Source organism: Pseudorasbora parva, chromosome 13, assembly GCF_024679245.1.
Source record: "Pseudorasbora parva isolate DD20220531a chromosome 13, ASM2467924v1, whole genome shotgun sequence".
Classification (NCBI taxonomy): domain Eukaryota; kingdom Metazoa; phylum Chordata; class Actinopteri; order Cypriniformes; family Gobionidae; genus Pseudorasbora; species Pseudorasbora parva.
The window spans coordinates 43,621,138-43,637,882 of NC_090184.1; the positions used below are offsets into that span (position 1 = coordinate 43,621,138).

Sequence of the window (16,745 nt, forward strand, 5' to 3'; positions counted from 1 at the left end):
AAAGTTTGTTTCTAAAATGTGGGCATTTTGGAGAAGTGTGAAATCTCTGTGTGTGAAAACTGATAATTACAGTATATACTCAAGGTATCCCACTATATTGCGGGTGGTATCATGCAAATCAGTGTGTGACGTGCTGTATATTTCATATGTTTTCAGATTTTTCAGTCTATTGTTATATAGGGTGATTTCATAGGGACACTTTTTCCAAGTCACCTCAATGGCAAAATGTGTATTTTTGTATTATTTGTGTATGTATGTATTATCTTTTTCGGAAATGGTTCATGTATGAACTATACAGAGCTACCCTTTTTATGTATGTAGTGGGTCTGGGTTATATATTAGCTACTATAGTGAGATTAGTGAGATCCATGCATGCCGCATCCTATCTCTATAACCAGTGTCGAGATGAGCACTCCTAACCAATTAGCAAATTTCATCAATAATGGTGATATCCATTATAATGATCTTAAGATTGAGGTGCCCCCCCCCCCCCCCCCCCAAGATAAGGCGGGGCAAATATGATAATGAGCGTTTGGTCTCCAACCAATAACAGCAGACTGGGCCGTCTGACCAATCAGAGCAGAGTAGCTTTCAGAAAGGCGGGGTTTTGAACAAACCATTTCTGACACTGAGAGAAAAGAGCTGATGCTGAAATGGGTATTATAAGAAAATGTGTGTTTTTTGACTTGTAAAACTATCGTAGGAGGCACCAAAACAAATCTAGCCATCTTTAATAGAATAACAGGGGCACATTACGAAGACTTTGACGAATTCCCGCTGATTACCTGCATGCTGCTCTCGGTTTCCTGAATGGTGTCTTGCACTAAACTCTGCAGGCGGTTCTCAAACATCTTGCTCTCCTCGATCACGACCTGAGACTCGTCTCTGAACACACACAAGAGAGAAACGCTCGTGATGGAAACATGCAAATCAATGCAAATGTGTGTGGCAGGACTCACGTCTGCGGGACGTCGGACGGCCTGTGGGACATCAGAGGGTGTCCTGGCGCCGGCGGAGTCCGTCCTCCATCGGGACTGCCACTCACGGGGCTACGAACCTTACTCTGAAACACACGAGCGAACATCAAGCATCCGGCGCTGTGCGATCTGTTGCATGATATATATGTGAGCCATCTAGGGTTTATGAAAATAAGATTATTAAATTAAGCAAAATAATCTCCCAATGGGGTAAGAAAAACAATCTTGTTTCCTGTTTGAATTAAGATTATTTTGCTTACCCCATTGGGAGATTATTTATCTTATTTTAAGCACAAACTCTAGCCTGGATGCCAGTCGAATTTAGCCCCGCCCACAAAATGTTTAGGTCGGGCGGGTTCGGTCTGGCCTCAATCCATAGAGGGACTATGCAGAACAGAAACTGTTCGGACCAAAAACGGAGGTCTAAACGGAGAGCTTGTTCGTATCTGCATCACCTTCACTATTTCTCTCAGAAATGATGATCATGTTGGGTAAGTACTCTGTGTATCATTATATTCTTTTTTTTTTTTACAACTCCGGCTAAGATCGTTTATTCCAGCGCGCGTGCAGGCAGGGTTGCCAAGTTTTTACAACAAAACGCACCAACTACTAGCCCTAAACAATAGCTTCTCGGGGGGTTCTCCGGGGGAAAAATGGTGTTTGGGGGTAAAATGTGTGTTATTTTGGTACGGTTTCTGCTAAAATTCGCACTCATGGGTCTATATATCACATAATAGTCGCTTCAACCCGTGGACATAGAAAACAACCCGCGGAAAATACGCAGACTTGGCAACACACTGCAGTTGAGCTCTGTTGATATTTGACAACTAATGTTATGTTATGCTTCGCTTCGGCGTTGCTCTGATTGGTTGTCGGTCTGTCCAATCGAGGTCTTTCCTGGTTGGGTTGAAACAGGCTCCATAATCACAGCCCAATGAGCATCAGACTCATATTCTGACTAGAGCTGAGTATGACCACGTCAGGCTACAAAAACTCTCTTAATTTAGAGTTATTTTTCCCCAAAACACGACAATAACTTTTGCTTGTCTTGAAATGTTTCTTGCTTTAAGAATATTTAGATTTTTGAACCAGAAATAAGACAAAAATATTAAGTAAGAAAAGCTTTTTCTATGCATGGTTAAAGTAGCCTAGAAATCTAGACGCACCCTAGCGGCAGCAAATTTAATTTGCCCGCAAGTGTGTCTAGCAACTCTCAATTCCTATCTGAGCTGTATTCCTCAGAATCTGGACGACCCAATCACATCGTGTAGGTAGGCTATAGAGTCGGCGGGCGGGGCCATAATGACGACGGCCGAGTTGCGTTTGCGTGCTTCTAGTAAACACAGAAACTGGCGAACGGCGGCGGTCTTTCGAATCAGCTTTGACCGCAACTCTGGAAGACTTGGAGTTAAGCTTTCCTCTGAGAAAAGAACAAAGAACGGCACTGAAGTCATTCTTAAGAAGGGAAGATGTGTTCGGAGTTTAGCCGACCGGATACGGCGAATGTTTAATCAGTCAGCGAGCTCCCCTTCACCGTCGTTGCTCCGGTTGGTGTAGCGCTATCCTATCGCGTGCAGAGGGAGTTTGAAAGACAACCGTTTATCCCGCCCCTCGGACTGAGCCCTGTCTATGGTGAGTTTCCAGACCAAACATCTTGATGTGGGTCTGGCTTGTCAGGCTATGGTAAAAGGTCAATGGACTGCATTTATATAGCTCTTTCAGCAGCCCCTATGGCCATTCAAAGCACTTTACATTTTGCCATTCATTTCCATTCACCCATTGATACACCGACAGCGGTGTCAGCTATGTAAGGCTCTTCCAGCTCGTCTGGAGCAACAGGGGTTAGGTGCCTTGCTCATGGACAAGAGCCACAAATGCCTATAAAAAGTGCACATGGAGAGCTAGTATGAGTAGTATGCTTACACAGGCCACTTTGAGCAGGTTCCACAGCTCCTTCTGTCTCTTCTCCTGCAGATGCAGCAGACGCTTCTCGCTCCGGGCCATCGCGCTCACCATCCCCTCCACACGCGGAAGCAGCTCCAGCACTCTCTGACGGCACACCATCGTCTTACTGCACACACACACACACACACAGCCAGTTTCAACTTTCATTTGAACAGAAACACTAAACAAGTGACAGTATGCAAGATGAAGAATATGGGCAAAATGAAAAAAACATGAGGTACAAAAGAGGGAATGAATCCAAATTGCATGCTAATTAGATACAGATACACACACAATGAATCTGTTTTAAAACCTCATCTGCAAACCTTGCACTGTTGTCACGATTTACCAGTGCAATTTCACAATTCTGGTACCTTATCAAAAACTACTTGGGTTGTTGAGATGGCATGGCATTTTCACGGTCACGCAAGATAAAAATGAATAGAATCAGTACTGTCATCATTAAAATGCTGTAAATGGTACAACATTTCTTTCTTTTACATGGACCTGTTGATATAAAAACTGCTTTGTCTTCAGATTAAAAAAAAAATGTTGTGCCAAATCTGGAGCCAATACTGTCTAAAGCATGGTTCATTAAATTACAACTTTTATCAATTAAAAAGAAAAGCTTACAAATGTTAATATTTTAGTAAATGACAATCCCTTTTTATCCATATATTTCTAAAAGCGTAGGAACTTGATGATTTTGTCACAGAAAACCATGTCTTCCGGTGTGACACCATATCCTCATTTAAAATCGGGCAATTCCACGGACAGCTTCAATTAGTTGAAGGACCCCATTCAAGCTCTTGTTACTGTGAAGCCCATGACATGTGCACATGGTAAGATTTTGTCTCAGGATTGTTCAAATATTTAACTCTTTTTTGAACCATATAAAAGGCTTAAGTTTAGTTGTCCTTTGGTGCGACACCCCTTTATTCTTAATCCTTTCTGTGTCGCACCATAGGACACATTTCAGTAAAAATGTTCATAAAACAGAGGAAGAATTGATAAAGTTAGTGTGCCTTATATTTTCTCAAACATAAGACTTAACATTAAATAACAATATGCAGTTTTGTCTTAAAAATGTGTGTTTTACAACAACAAAAGAAGCATTTTTTGCCTGATTATTTGTCAACTGCTCATTTACTTATCACTTAATTCAATACAGATCGGTTTAAAGCCTCTTAAAGGGACAGGTCACCCAATTTCTTTCTTATGCTGAACACAATACAATACAATCAGCAGATAAACATCAGTCTCATTGCCAAAAAAAGGCAGGTCCAGGGCACTCAGTCAGATGTAAACAAAGGATAAGGAAATAATTAAAAAGCCTTTGTTAGGTATGGCTTAAGTCATTTTTAAAATACAAGAGCCAACATGTTTCGACTAACAATGGTCTTCATCAGGGCAAAGCAACACAAAGAATGAGAATGACACCAACTTATGATGGTCTTGTACTTCTTGATTTTTCTGTCTTTGGGTTTTGTTTCTTTTTAATTAGTGATAGTTGCTTTGTTTTCCTCTACAGGTAGCCTGCGATACAGGGTTTTTATTTTATTTTTTGCGTCGGTTTCCCCAATCCTGTAGACCTTGGGCCCGTATTTATCAAACATCTTAGAATTACTCACAAGAACACTGCTAAGAATTGACTTAAGAGTAAAAAAATTCTTGGCTCAAAGCTGCGCTTAAAATTTAGTTATCAAGCGTCCCAATCATACTTTAAGTAAAGTGTAGGACTAGATCTTAAGTGTCAGGCTTAGAGTTTGTAAAGCTTTGCTGTGCCACAAACAGGATTTTGGATGATGTTAGGCATGAACCAATCACTGAATAGATAGATGTCCTCATTTAAGAATATTCTCAGATAAAGTCACATGAATGGTGAAGTTCCTAAGAGGAGTTTACATCCAATACATATTTGACAATAAAGAGTTTAAGTGAATATATATAAAGCCCAACATTAACCAGCGCTGAAAAAGATGATGCCTGCTCTGTCCAAATGATACCGTTTGATTAACTGTTTGTCGTCAAACATTTCGAACAAATTCTCCTTCTCCTGAAAGATTTGTCTCCTCAGTGCCGTCTCAAGCCCCTACTGGACACTCCTAACCACTGGAGAGACCTCTCGAGCTGTCTTAAATAACTGGGAGAGTAAGAGTGATTCTTAGCTTTATGAAATTTGCTTTTATACTTAAGTTTGAAAGTAGGAGTAAATTTCATGAATTCTCAGCACTTAAGACTAAAATAGCACTTTGAGAAGCTTGATAAATACGGGCCCTGATTGCCCCATTGGGTTAATTGATTGTATTAGGCCATATTAGGCTAATTGAATGTTGTCGGTTTATGGGTGGGGTTTAACTCATAAGTTGGTGTCATTCTCATTCTTTGTGTTGCTTTGCCTTGATGAAGACCATTGGTCAAAACATGTTTGCTCTTGTATTTTAAAAATGACTTAAGCCATACCTAACAAAGGCTTTTTAATTATTTTCTTATCCATATGACTGAATGCTTTGGACCTGCCTTTTTTTTATCATTGGACTCTTCCCTGTCCCAAAAGCACCTATTACAGACTATTTAACTCCACCTGAGCGCCGGGTTGAACCTTTTGCAGATCACAGTCTCCTTTTTGGGTGAACTATCCCTTTAAGTTGCTAGTTTTTAAACATGCTAACATTTTACTATGTATGATGTTCAGTATTTGAATGCTGCCTATGTAGATAGCAGACTAGGAAACTAGGAATTGGAACAGAGCTCATATTATAATCACAGGTTGTTGTGTCTGCAGGGACTCGTAATTAAATCAAATGAAATGTCTCACAGGAACAGACCTCAGGTGTGTGTAAAAGTCCCGTAACTTCCTCTCGTAGAACTGCACGGCTTGAACCACCAGTTTGATCACTTCCTGACAGTCGCCATTACTGCGCTGCTCTGGAGACGGCAAAGAGACTTTCAGATCACATGACGGAGCGGCCCATCCGGACAGAGGAGGATGACAAGGTGTGTCTTACCTCTGGGTTTCTCTCGCAGTTTACGGAAGAGCTCCATTGCCTTCACCTCACTGCAAAACACAACCCAGGTGAGAGGGAGCGTACACACACACACACTCGTGGTATTTTAAGGAGTCAGACATCGGCTTACGTCAGTCTGGTGGGAAACAAGTCATGTTTATGATGTATCAGACTACAGTGACACTTCTGAGGAAGAATAAATCACTGAAAGTCTGTGAGGTTCATGACATCGAGTCTGACAGAGATTCAAGAGTTTAATATGAAGCCTATTGTATCATATTTGATGTAGTGATGTCACCATACCAGATTTTCCAACTTTGATACGATACCTTGAAAAATATCGGTATTCGATATCACGGTGAAAATATACTGCAAATAAAGATGTTATTTCAGGAATTTTAGCTGTTTTGATTAAATAGCTTTCACACAGCACAAAGGAATAGTTGAATATTAAACTACATTTTCACAAAAAAGACAAGTAAACAATCAGTAATAAAATAAGAACAAATAAACATATGATAGCGTTAAGTGTTTTAGGTGGCTCTCAACAGTAGTATTCATTATTCAGGTAAGAAATACTACAGAAATTAAAGTAATCAGATGTAAAATAACATTCTTCATTGTAAATATTAAATACAGATTAACGCTTACAATTAAAGTTATTCAGTCAAGATCAGTGAGTGATTTTCTCATCTTTTGTTAGTCTAATTAACATTATTGACAGACAGCAGCAGGTTTATTAGGCTACTGTCACTTTAAGATCCAGTATATTACACGTTTTCTTTCTCAACTGTTTATGTTCCAAAACTGACTGTGTTTACCGAAATACTCGCCAAGACATGCATTTGACATCATTTTGAGTGTATTTGACTGTTTTACAATAAGCCACAAAGACTAACTCCGTTTGGTACTCGTGAGCTGTTTGAGAGGCTTTATGTACGCCGTTTATATAGTATAATGCATAGCAGTGGTGTGTGAGCATGAAACGTGCAGGAATTAGTCAAATGATGCACAACACGAGCACTATTCAACCAGAGCGAATGAGACAAGTGAGTGACAGACGGTGTGTGTCAGTTTACCGTCAGAGAGGAGAGAGAGAAGGTGTGTGTCGGTTCACCGAGAGAGAGAGAGAGAGAGAGAGAGAGAAGGTGTGTGTCGGTTCATCACCGTCAGAGAGAGAGAGAGAAGGTGTGTGTCGGTTCACCGTCAGAGAGAGAGAGAGAAGGTGTGTGTCGGTTCACCGTCGGAGAGAGAGAGAAGGTGTGTGCTGGTTCACCGTCGGAGAGAGAGAGAAGGTGTGTGTCGGTTCACCGTCAGAGAGAGAGAGAGAGAGAGAGAAGGTGTGTGTCGGTTCATCACCGTCAGAGAGAGAGAGAGAAGGTGTGTGTCGGTTCACCGTCAGAGAGAGAGAGAAGGTGTGTGTCGGTTCACCGTCAGAGAGAGAGAGAGAGAGAGGTGTGTGTCGGTTCATCACCGTCAGAGAGAGAGAGAGAGAAGGTGTGTGTCGGTTCACAGAGAGAGAGAGAGAGAGAGAGAGAGAGAGAGAGAGAGAGAGAGAGAGAGAGAAGGTGTGTGTCGGTTCACCGTCAGAGAGAGAGAGGTGTGTGTCGGTTCACCGTTGGAGAGAGAGAGAGAGAAGGTGTGTGTCGGTTCATCACCGTCAGAGAGAGAGAGAGAGAAGGTGTGTGTCGGTTCACCATCGGAGAGAGAGAGAAGGTGTGTGTCGGTTCACCGTCGGAGAGAGAGAGAAGGTGTGTGTCTGTTCACCGTCAGAGAGAGAGAGAGAGAGAAGGTGTGTGTCGGTTCACCGTCAGAGAGAGAGAAGGTGTGTGTCTGTTCACCGTCGGAGAGAGAGAGAAGGTTTGTGTCTGTTCACCGTCGGAGAGAGAGAGAAGGTGTGTGTCGGTTCACCATCGGAGAGAGAGAGAAGGTGTGTGTCTGTTCACCGTCAGAGAGAGAGAGAGAGAGAGAGAAGGTGTGTGTCGGTTCACCGTCAGAGAGAGAGAAGGTGTGTGTCTGTTCACCGTCGGAGAGAGAGAGAAGGTTTGTGTCTGTTCACCGTCGGAGAGAGAGAGAAGGTTTGTGTCTGTTCACCGTCGGAGAGAGAGAGAAGGTGTGTGTCTGTTCACCGTCGGAGAGAGAGAGAAGGTGTGTGTCTGTTCACCGTCGGAGAGAGAGAAGGTTTGTGTCTGTTCACCGTCGGAGAGAGAGAGAAGGTGTGTGTCTGTTCACCGTCGGAGAGAGAGAGAAGGTGTGTGTCTGTTCACCGTCAGAGAGAGAGAAGGTTTGTGTCTGTTCACCGTCGGAGAGAGAGAGAAGGTTTGTGTCTGTTCACCGTCAGAGAGAGAGAAGGTGTGTGTCTGTTCACCGTCGGAGAGAGAGAAGGTTTGTGTCTGTTCACCGTCGGAGAGAGAGAGAAGGTTTGTGTCTGTTCACCGTCGGAGAGAGAGAGAAGGTGTGTGTCGGTTCACCGTCGGAGAGAGAGAGAAGGTGTGTGTCTGTTCACCGTCGGAGAGAGAGAGAGAGAGAAGGTGTGTGTCGGTTCACCGTCAGAGAGAGAGAGAGAGAAGGTGTGTGTCGGTTCACCGTCGGAGAGAGAGAGAGAGAAGGTGTGTGTCGGTTCACCGTCGGAAAGAGAGAGAGAGAAGGTGTGTGTCGGTTCACCGTCAGAGAGAGAGAGAGAGAAGGTGTGTGTCGGTTCACCGTCGGAAAGAGAGAGAGAGAAGGTGTGTGTCGGTTCACCGTCAGAGAGAGAGAGAGAGAAGGTGTGTGTCGGTTCACCGTCAGAGAGAGAGAGAGAGAAGGTGTGTGTCGGTTCACCGTCGGAAAGAGAGAGAGAGAAGGTGTGTGTCGGTTCACCGTCAGAGAGAGAGAGAGAGAGAGAGAGAGAGAGAGAGAGAACAGCTGATAACAGTGTATCAACACTGCGGAGAGATGAGTATTGGAACCGTTTCAAATATTTTAGTATCGTTACGTATCAATATTTACAATATTCTTACTATATCTATCATACTATAAGAGCCATAATAGCCCAATATATCATATATGAAACAAAACTGGTCATTGTGGTTCACCACCTCTAAACTATTTGTATTTATTTAAGATTATTTAAATGTAAAATGTAATATTGAAATACTAAAATTTGTCAAAACTATATACTGGCTGCCTCACTCCAAACATTATGCCATCAGTAAGACTACATGAGACTAGTGTGTGTGGGGGGGTGTGTGTGTGTGTGTTGGTTTACAGCGTTTCTAAAGCCTCTCCACTCCTCCACGGCTGTCTCTGGAGCTCCACGATATCAGTTTGAAGCGTCATCATCTCCTCCTCCAGTTTAGTCACGTCTTCTGTCTGATGCACACACAATGACAACACTAAAACACAGACATGACAGCTATAACAGCAAACACGTATGGGTGTGACGATACACGAGAACGAGGTGATATTTTTAAGAAACACCAGAAATCTTGGAAAAAGTCTTTGATTTGACTGAAAGACACAAGATGGAAAACAATGCAGGTGCATTTCACTTATTATTTGACTAATCTAGGGCTGTCACTAACAATCATTTTCATCATTATTTTTACAATTGATTAATCAAATAATAGTTTTCGTGGTAAAAAAAGAAGAATAGCGTGAATAACTAAACAATAGCCTTTAAAATGACTTCAAATACATATATTATAACAACAAGGCAATGAAAATTGGTTTAAATAAAGTATCATAAGCAAGTAATGTTATGGTTTATTGAACAAAATAATATAATATCAACTTCTGCACATGTATTATAACAAATGCCTGCAGAGAAATGCCTGAAATCACCCTCGGCATAGCTCAAATTGAGAGCGTTTTTTACAACTTAGCAGATTCTCTGACCTCCTCACTCGCTTTCTTCCAATCTCTTTTATTCCCATTTTTATAAACTACGAATATCGTACAGCTCCTGGTATCCACATATGTTTTTGTCCTCATTGTTCTCACTAATAGAGCAAGCTCCTGATTGGTTAACGCTGAATGTCTATTTTTCGCCTTTGCATTGACTTAACAATGTAAATCACTCGTGTTTATCGCTTCATTCGCGTCTGGTGTGAACGCACCATTAAAAACGTTCTAATACTGCGGACCATGGATTTTCGAAACTCGACGAGAAATATTGTCATGTTTTAATATTGCGAGATCTCAGTCACCCTACAAATATAACACTAAATAGGCATGTACCTGTCCACAGTCAAGGGCGGTTTGCTCCATTTCTCTCCAGACACTCAATAATTTTTCAGAAGCTGGAAAAAAACAAGAAAATCAACACTTCACTCATTCTAAAAGTAATGGTAAAAACAGATTTGGGTACACTGTCATTCTGAAGGTGTGTGATACCGATCCCCGTAGCTCTCTGCTCCTGATATTTGTCAATGTCGATGTGCAGACTGGTGCTGAAAAACTCCAGCGTGGCTTTTAACCTCTGGTGCATTGACACCATCTCGTTCTTCTGCTTTGATAATGTGCCGTTATGTCTGAGGAGACTCATACTGGAACAGAGAGAGAGAACGAGTCATTTACAGGCTCTCACATCAGCGTTAGCTCTGACAGATCTCGTCTTATAGCTTTCCTGTAGCTCCACCAGTAGAGCGTAGTGCTAGCAACGCCACGGTCATTGGGTTCAAATCATTTTGTGAACACATTGGGTGAAACACAATCATTGGGTGAAATCATGGGTTCGATTCCCAGGGAAAGCAAGAATTGACAAAAAATGTGTACCTTAAAATGCAATGTAAGTCGCTTTGGATAAAAACATCTGCCAAATGCGTATGTAAATGTCTTACATGGCTACTTTCTGGCCTTGCTGCAGCCTCTGCCAGTCTTCCTTCAGTGCACGGATGGTGTGCCACGCTTGACCCCACGTGCGTCTCTGGGAGCTGTAGGGCAGCAAGCGTTTGGGCTCGTTCTCTACATCACAAAACAAGACACATCAGTTTAGTAACCCTTCTCTGAGGTGTAGACATTACCAGCGTTTCACGGTATTGTGGGCACTTTAAAGAGGTCATGAATTGAGAAATCAAATTTCCTTGAGCTTTTGACACATTATATTGCCAAAATTATTGGGAAAACCCCTCCAAATGATTGAATTCAGGTGTTCCAATCTCTTCATGGCCACAGGTGTATAAATCAAGCTCTAGGCCTGCAGACGCTTCTACACACATTAGTGAAAGAATGGGTCGCTCTCAGGAGCTCAGTGAACTCAAGCGTGGGGCCGTGATAGGCTGACACCTGTGCAATAAGTCCATTCCTGACATTTCCTCACTACTAAATATTCCACGCTCAACTGTTAGTGGGATTAAAACAAAGTGGAAGCGATTGGGAACAACAGCAACTCAGACACGAAGTGATCGGTCATGTAAAATCACAGAGCGGAGAGCGAAGACTTTCTGCAGAGTCAATAGCTCCAGACCTCCAGACTTCTGTGGCCTTCAGATGAGCTCAAGAACAGCGTAGAGAGCTTCATGGAATGGGTTTCCATGGCCGAGCAGCTCATCCAATCCTTACGTCACCAAGAGCAATGCAAAGCATGGGATGCAGTGGAGTAAAGCAGCCACCACTGGACTCTAGAGCAGTGAGACGTGTTCTCTGAGCGACCAATCACGCTTCAGTCTGACAATCCCATGGACGAGTCTGGGTTTGCCGGTTGCCAGGAGAGCAGTACTTGCCTGACTGTATTGTGCCGAGTGTAATGTTTGGTGGAGGGGGGATTATGGTGTGGGGGTTGTTTTTAGGGGTGGGGCTTGACCCCTTAGTTCCAGTGAAAGGAACACTTAATGCTTCAGCATAAGACATTTTGGACAATTTCATGCTCCAAACTTTGTGGGAACAGTTTGTGGACGGCCCCTTCCTGTCCCAACATGACTGCGCTCCAGTGCACAAAGCGTCGGTCCATAAAGACATGGATGAGGAGTTTGGTGTAGAGGAACTTGACTGGCCTGCACAGAGTCCTGAGCTCAACCCGATAGAACAGCTTTGGGATGAATTAGAGCGGAGACTGAGAGCCAGGCCTTCTCGTCCAACATCAGTGCCTGACCTCACAAATGAGCTTCTAGAAGAATGGGCAAAAATCCCCATAAACACAATCCTAAACCTTGAGGAAAGCCTTCCCAGAAGAGCTGAAGCTGTTAGAGCTGCGAAGGGGCGACTCCATTTTAAACCCTACGGATTAACAATGGGATGGCATTAAAGCTCATGTGCATGTAAAGGTAGGGGTCCCAAAACCTTTGGCAATATAGTGTATAAGAGGTCGTCATACTATAAGATTATCCTGTAAGTTTTCAAAGTGATTCCAATCACATTTCAAGCAATTCAAAACCATCATGGCAAACAGGAACACCTGAATTCAATAATTTGAAGGGGTTTCACAATAATTTTGGCAATATAGTGTGTCAATAGATTCATTAGTTCTGCACTTTTAAAGTTTGAAACGTGTTTACGTTATAGATTTTTGGAATAGTTTTATTGCATATAAATGTTTCAAGGCTTTTGTTAAATGGAGGTGAACGAAGGCAAGAAATGGACAGTAACTCACGAACGAATCGGACGTTCTCAGGAAGGACACGTGGCGTAAACTGAGGCTCATAGCTGCAGCACGAACGGTCAAACAGGAAAACAAGTGGCTCATCTGTGCGGCGAGCATCCATCAACTACAAAACAACAATCAGGCTAAACTGGGTTAACTCAATCAGATTTAATTAAAAAAGTTGCTGTAGCATCACAAATGTTTCACACGTACACTAAAATCGATTGCACACTGCATGACGCTGTTCTGCGGTTCAAGGGCAAGTCCCGCCTCCAGCAGCAGCTCCTGATTGGCCGGAGGAATGCGAGCGTCCTGTGCGATTCGCTCCTGCAGGGACGCCACGTCCTCCTCCGGATGCACGGAGTAGGTGAATATTTCAGCAGAGGTCATGTTGAGAACGTGGACCAGCTGAGAAGAGAGAGACGATCACATGAGACGTATTTACACACAACACTGTACCATAACGGGGATGGGGAATTAGGATGATACTAAGGGTCCTGGGGAAAATTAACCGCTGTGATTTATTCCATCATTGAGAGCTTCTGGATACCTTTAGATTCAGAATGCGGCGTAATTCATCAAAGCAGAAACAGGAACTTTTGGGAGAGTCTTTGCCACTCTCTGGACTGGCTTCTTTACTGTCCTCCTCCGGCTCTTTGACCACTTCCTGACTGTCTTTGCTCTGCTGTCTTAAATCTTTGCCCCGCTCTTTTGGTGACCATCTCAGCATCATTTGTAGCCAGCTCTCCAGCTTACCAGATAACAGTCTGAAACACATTTATAGTTTTATTAAAGGGGTGGTTGATTATCATTATCATCGTTTATTATCGATCGGTGTGTAGTGTTAGCCTAGAAATCTAGACGCACCCTAGCGGCAGCAAATTTAATCTGCCCACGAGTGTCGTCTAGCAACTCTTAATACCCTTCTGAGCTGTATTCGCCTAACTCTTGCCGGGGCCAATCACATCGTGTATAGAGTCGGTGGGCGGGGCCATAATGACGACGGCCGAGTTGCGTTTGCGTGCTTCTAGTAAACACAGAAACTGGCGAACGGCGGCGGTCTTTTGAATCAGCTTTGACCGCGACTCTGTAAGACTTGGAGTTAAGCTTTTCTCTGAGAAAAGAACAAAGAACGGCACTGAAGTCATTCTTAAAAAGGGAAGATGTGTTCGGAGTTTTGCAGACCGGATACGGCGAATGTTTAATCTGTCAACGAGCTCTGCTTCACCTTCGTTGCTCTGGTTGGTTGTAGCGCTATCCTATCACGTGCAGAGGGAGTTTGAAAGACAACCGTTTATCCGCCCCTCGGATTGAGCCGTCAATGGTGAGTTTCCAGACCAAACATCTTGATGTGGGCCTGGCTTGTCAGGCTAGGGTAGTGTTGCTGTTTGAGCATAAACAACATCTGCAAAGATTTAATGCTCAACGTTCAAAGCAAAGGGAGATATTTTCTTTAACAGAAATCGTTTTTAAGGACTACAACAAACGGCTGGTAGGGACTACAACAAGCTTCTTCATGGGTTAGTGACATCACTAACCCTAAAATTGACAAACTCCACCCCCTGGAAACATGTTGGGAAGCGTTGTAGTTGAGCACATTTGGGAGTCGCTCAAGCTGTCGCATCACATCTTTTCACATTTATTGATACAGTACGAACATAGGCGTAGATTACTTTTAATAAAATGTATTTTCATCCCCCACACTTTTTTACTGGGTCTCACCGATCCTAGTCGACCTGTTCTGAGTGGGATTCGAACCGGCGTTATCTACGCGGGAGGCAGGTGCGTTAACAAGGACACTAAAGACAGCTTTCTCTGAACCTCGGTTGATGGCGCGCTTCTTGAGGTCACGACCCACAGGCAAGTGTATTTACATAGATTATATTTTGTCCCTGAATTTGATTTATTCACATTGGTTTCTATGCATGATTTGTCATTTTATTCGTATCTAAATATGAGGAGAGCGCTCTCTCAGAAAGTCCAAAAGCGGATTCGTAGAATCGTTATGAGTGATGAAACGTGACGACAATCATACGATTGCAGTGTTGCCACAGTTACTTTGAAAAAGTAATCTGATTACTGATTACTGATTACTCCTTTAAAAAGTAACTTAGTTACTTTACAGATTACTTGATTTTAAAAGTAACTAAGTTAGATTACAAGTTACTTTATTAGTTACATTCAGGAGTTGCCGACAACACCCCTGCCGCCTCAAAATAGAAATGACAACCGTTTTTGGCAACACACTTTATTGCATTTATGCCAGAGCCTGACGGCCCCGACTTTTTTACGCCCCTTTTTTAGGCTTCTCCTTCGTTTTATATTTATTTTAATAATTAAAATGAACAATGAGATGTGCTGGTGGAAACAACATGAGACCATGATAGCTTGCGCCACTGTCGAGAAATGGCTCGCGCAGGGTTAAAGAGTCCGTTTCTTCAGTGCAGCTGCTAGAGTTATGGCCTTTTTACAACCGGTTCCTTCATTCGTTTTCTCTGAGCAGGTATCTATCGGATTGCTAAATGACCAGGAGTAACGTTAGGCCTAAATGCCTTCCGAGAGTCTTTCGAGACGTATTTAATTCTCATCACTCAAACAAACCGATTCAGAAGGTGCATGAAAGCATTTCAAACTAAACCGGACAAATGTAAATATATCTGGTTGTTTAAACCACATGTGTAAATTTTACTCCTGGCAAATAATTAAGAAATAAATGTGTGAGAGCGTGTTATGGTGTAGTCAGATAGATATGACGGTGCTACTGCTACATCGCTGCAAATGAGTAAAGCAAGCCAACGCAAATGGCCGTTAATGAAACTTTAAAATAAGTCACACAAAACACAATCATCTTCAATATAAATTAATGAGACTAATGATCTTACCAGTGCTTAGGTCTCTCTCTCTCATATTGCGATCTTTGAATTTGAAATGGGCTGCTGAATAAAATGCTAGAATCTTTTGCTTTGATGTAAACTCCGTTAAATGAGCATAGGCTATACCGCGGGAATTGAAGATCGGATTTATATTAATTTAGCTGAAGTCTAAGGTAGGCTATAAGACAACCTGCATGTCCTTTTTTTTTTTTTTTAGATTGTGTAGCCCGTTTCGTTGTTTTGAGCGCCGTTGCGAGCAGTAGGCTAATCTACCAGCCTGCCTCAGCTCATCAAAAATGCCTTTGTGGTGGTATAATAACTAGCCTACTTTGTTTTTAATGTCAAAGTGGTTATATTTCGTTTCATTTCTTTATTGAGTTCATTTAGAAAAATGTTTAGAGCAATTTTTGTTTGTTAAATTAAAGTTTTAATTTTTTTATGTGACGACCCAGTGAGTTAACCGCATGAGTCTCTCAAACCAACTCTTGAATTGTCTTGCCTATATAAACTTTAATTTAACAAACAAAAAATTGCTCTGAACATTGTTCTAAATAAGGATAAAAAAGAAACGAAACGAAAAATAACTACTTTGACATTAAAAACAAAACTGAACTATTTTAATGGCTGCAACAATGTAAAAAGTAAAATAAATAAATAAAAAACACGGGCTCCAGCCGGACTCGGGCTGAGAATTTTGATAAGCTGTTGGTTTTTACAAAGGAAAATGACTAAAATAGTAACTCACAGTGACTTGGATAAGTAACTTTAATCTGATTACTGGTTTGGAAATAGTAACGCGTTAGATTACTCGTTACTGGAAAAAAGTAGTCAGATTAGAGTAACGCGTTACTATGTAACGCGTTACTGGCATCACTGTACGATTGCGAGGCATGCTTTATGTGTGTTTTTACGCACCTCAATTTAGGCTATTTATTAACAATAAAGTAGGCCTATATCATATGAATAATGCAGTGCTAACTGACAGCTTTTTAATGTTTAGTATCTTCTGTTCACCAAGGCTGCATTTATTTAATCAAAAATACAGTTAAAACAGTAATTGTGAAATATTATTACAAATTAAAAAAACATTTTTTTCTACGTGAATATATAGTAAAGTGTGATTTATTCCTGTGATCAAAGCTGAATTTATCATCATTACTCCAGTCTTCAGTGATCATTCTCATGATGATTTTATAATCAAGAAACATTTCTGATTATTATCTGTGTGCTGCTTAAAAATGTTGTGGAAACCCTAACACATTTTATTTTTCAGGATTCTTTGATGAATAGAAAGTTCAATGCACAGCATTTATTTGCAATTATTAAATATATTATCTTTTGTAATATTAAAAATATCACTTGTGATCAGTTTAATTGTCACAAT

General features: G+C 41.8%; 1 protein-coding gene across 1 annotated transcript in view; it reads right to left on the minus strand.

Annotated features, from left to right (window-relative positions):
* Positions 1–16,745, minus strand: part of ikbkb (inhibitor of nuclear factor kappa B kinase subunit beta) — a 67,789-nt gene that overhangs the window by 2,858 nt on the left and 48,186 nt on the right. The window contains exons 10-21 of the mRNA XM_067414520.1: positions 13,039–13,255; positions 12,702–12,896; positions 12,498–12,612; positions 10,750–10,873; positions 10,304–10,455; positions 10,148–10,209; positions 9,177–9,280; positions 5,930–5,979; positions 5,750–5,849; positions 2,901–3,048; positions 960–1,063; positions 786–885 (exon numbers count right to left, since the gene is read on the minus strand). Coding sequence (XP_067270621.1) covers positions 786–885; positions 960–1,063; positions 2,901–3,048; positions 5,750–5,849; positions 5,930–5,979; positions 9,177–9,280; positions 10,148–10,209; positions 10,304–10,455; positions 10,750–10,873; positions 12,498–12,612; positions 12,702–12,896; positions 13,039–13,255 — 1,471 coding nt within the window. The remainder of the gene's footprint in view (positions 1–785; positions 886–959; positions 1,064–2,900; positions 3,049–5,749; positions 5,850–5,929; positions 5,980–9,176; positions 9,281–10,147; positions 10,210–10,303; positions 10,456–10,749; positions 10,874–12,497; positions 12,613–12,701; positions 12,897–13,038; positions 13,256–16,745) is intronic.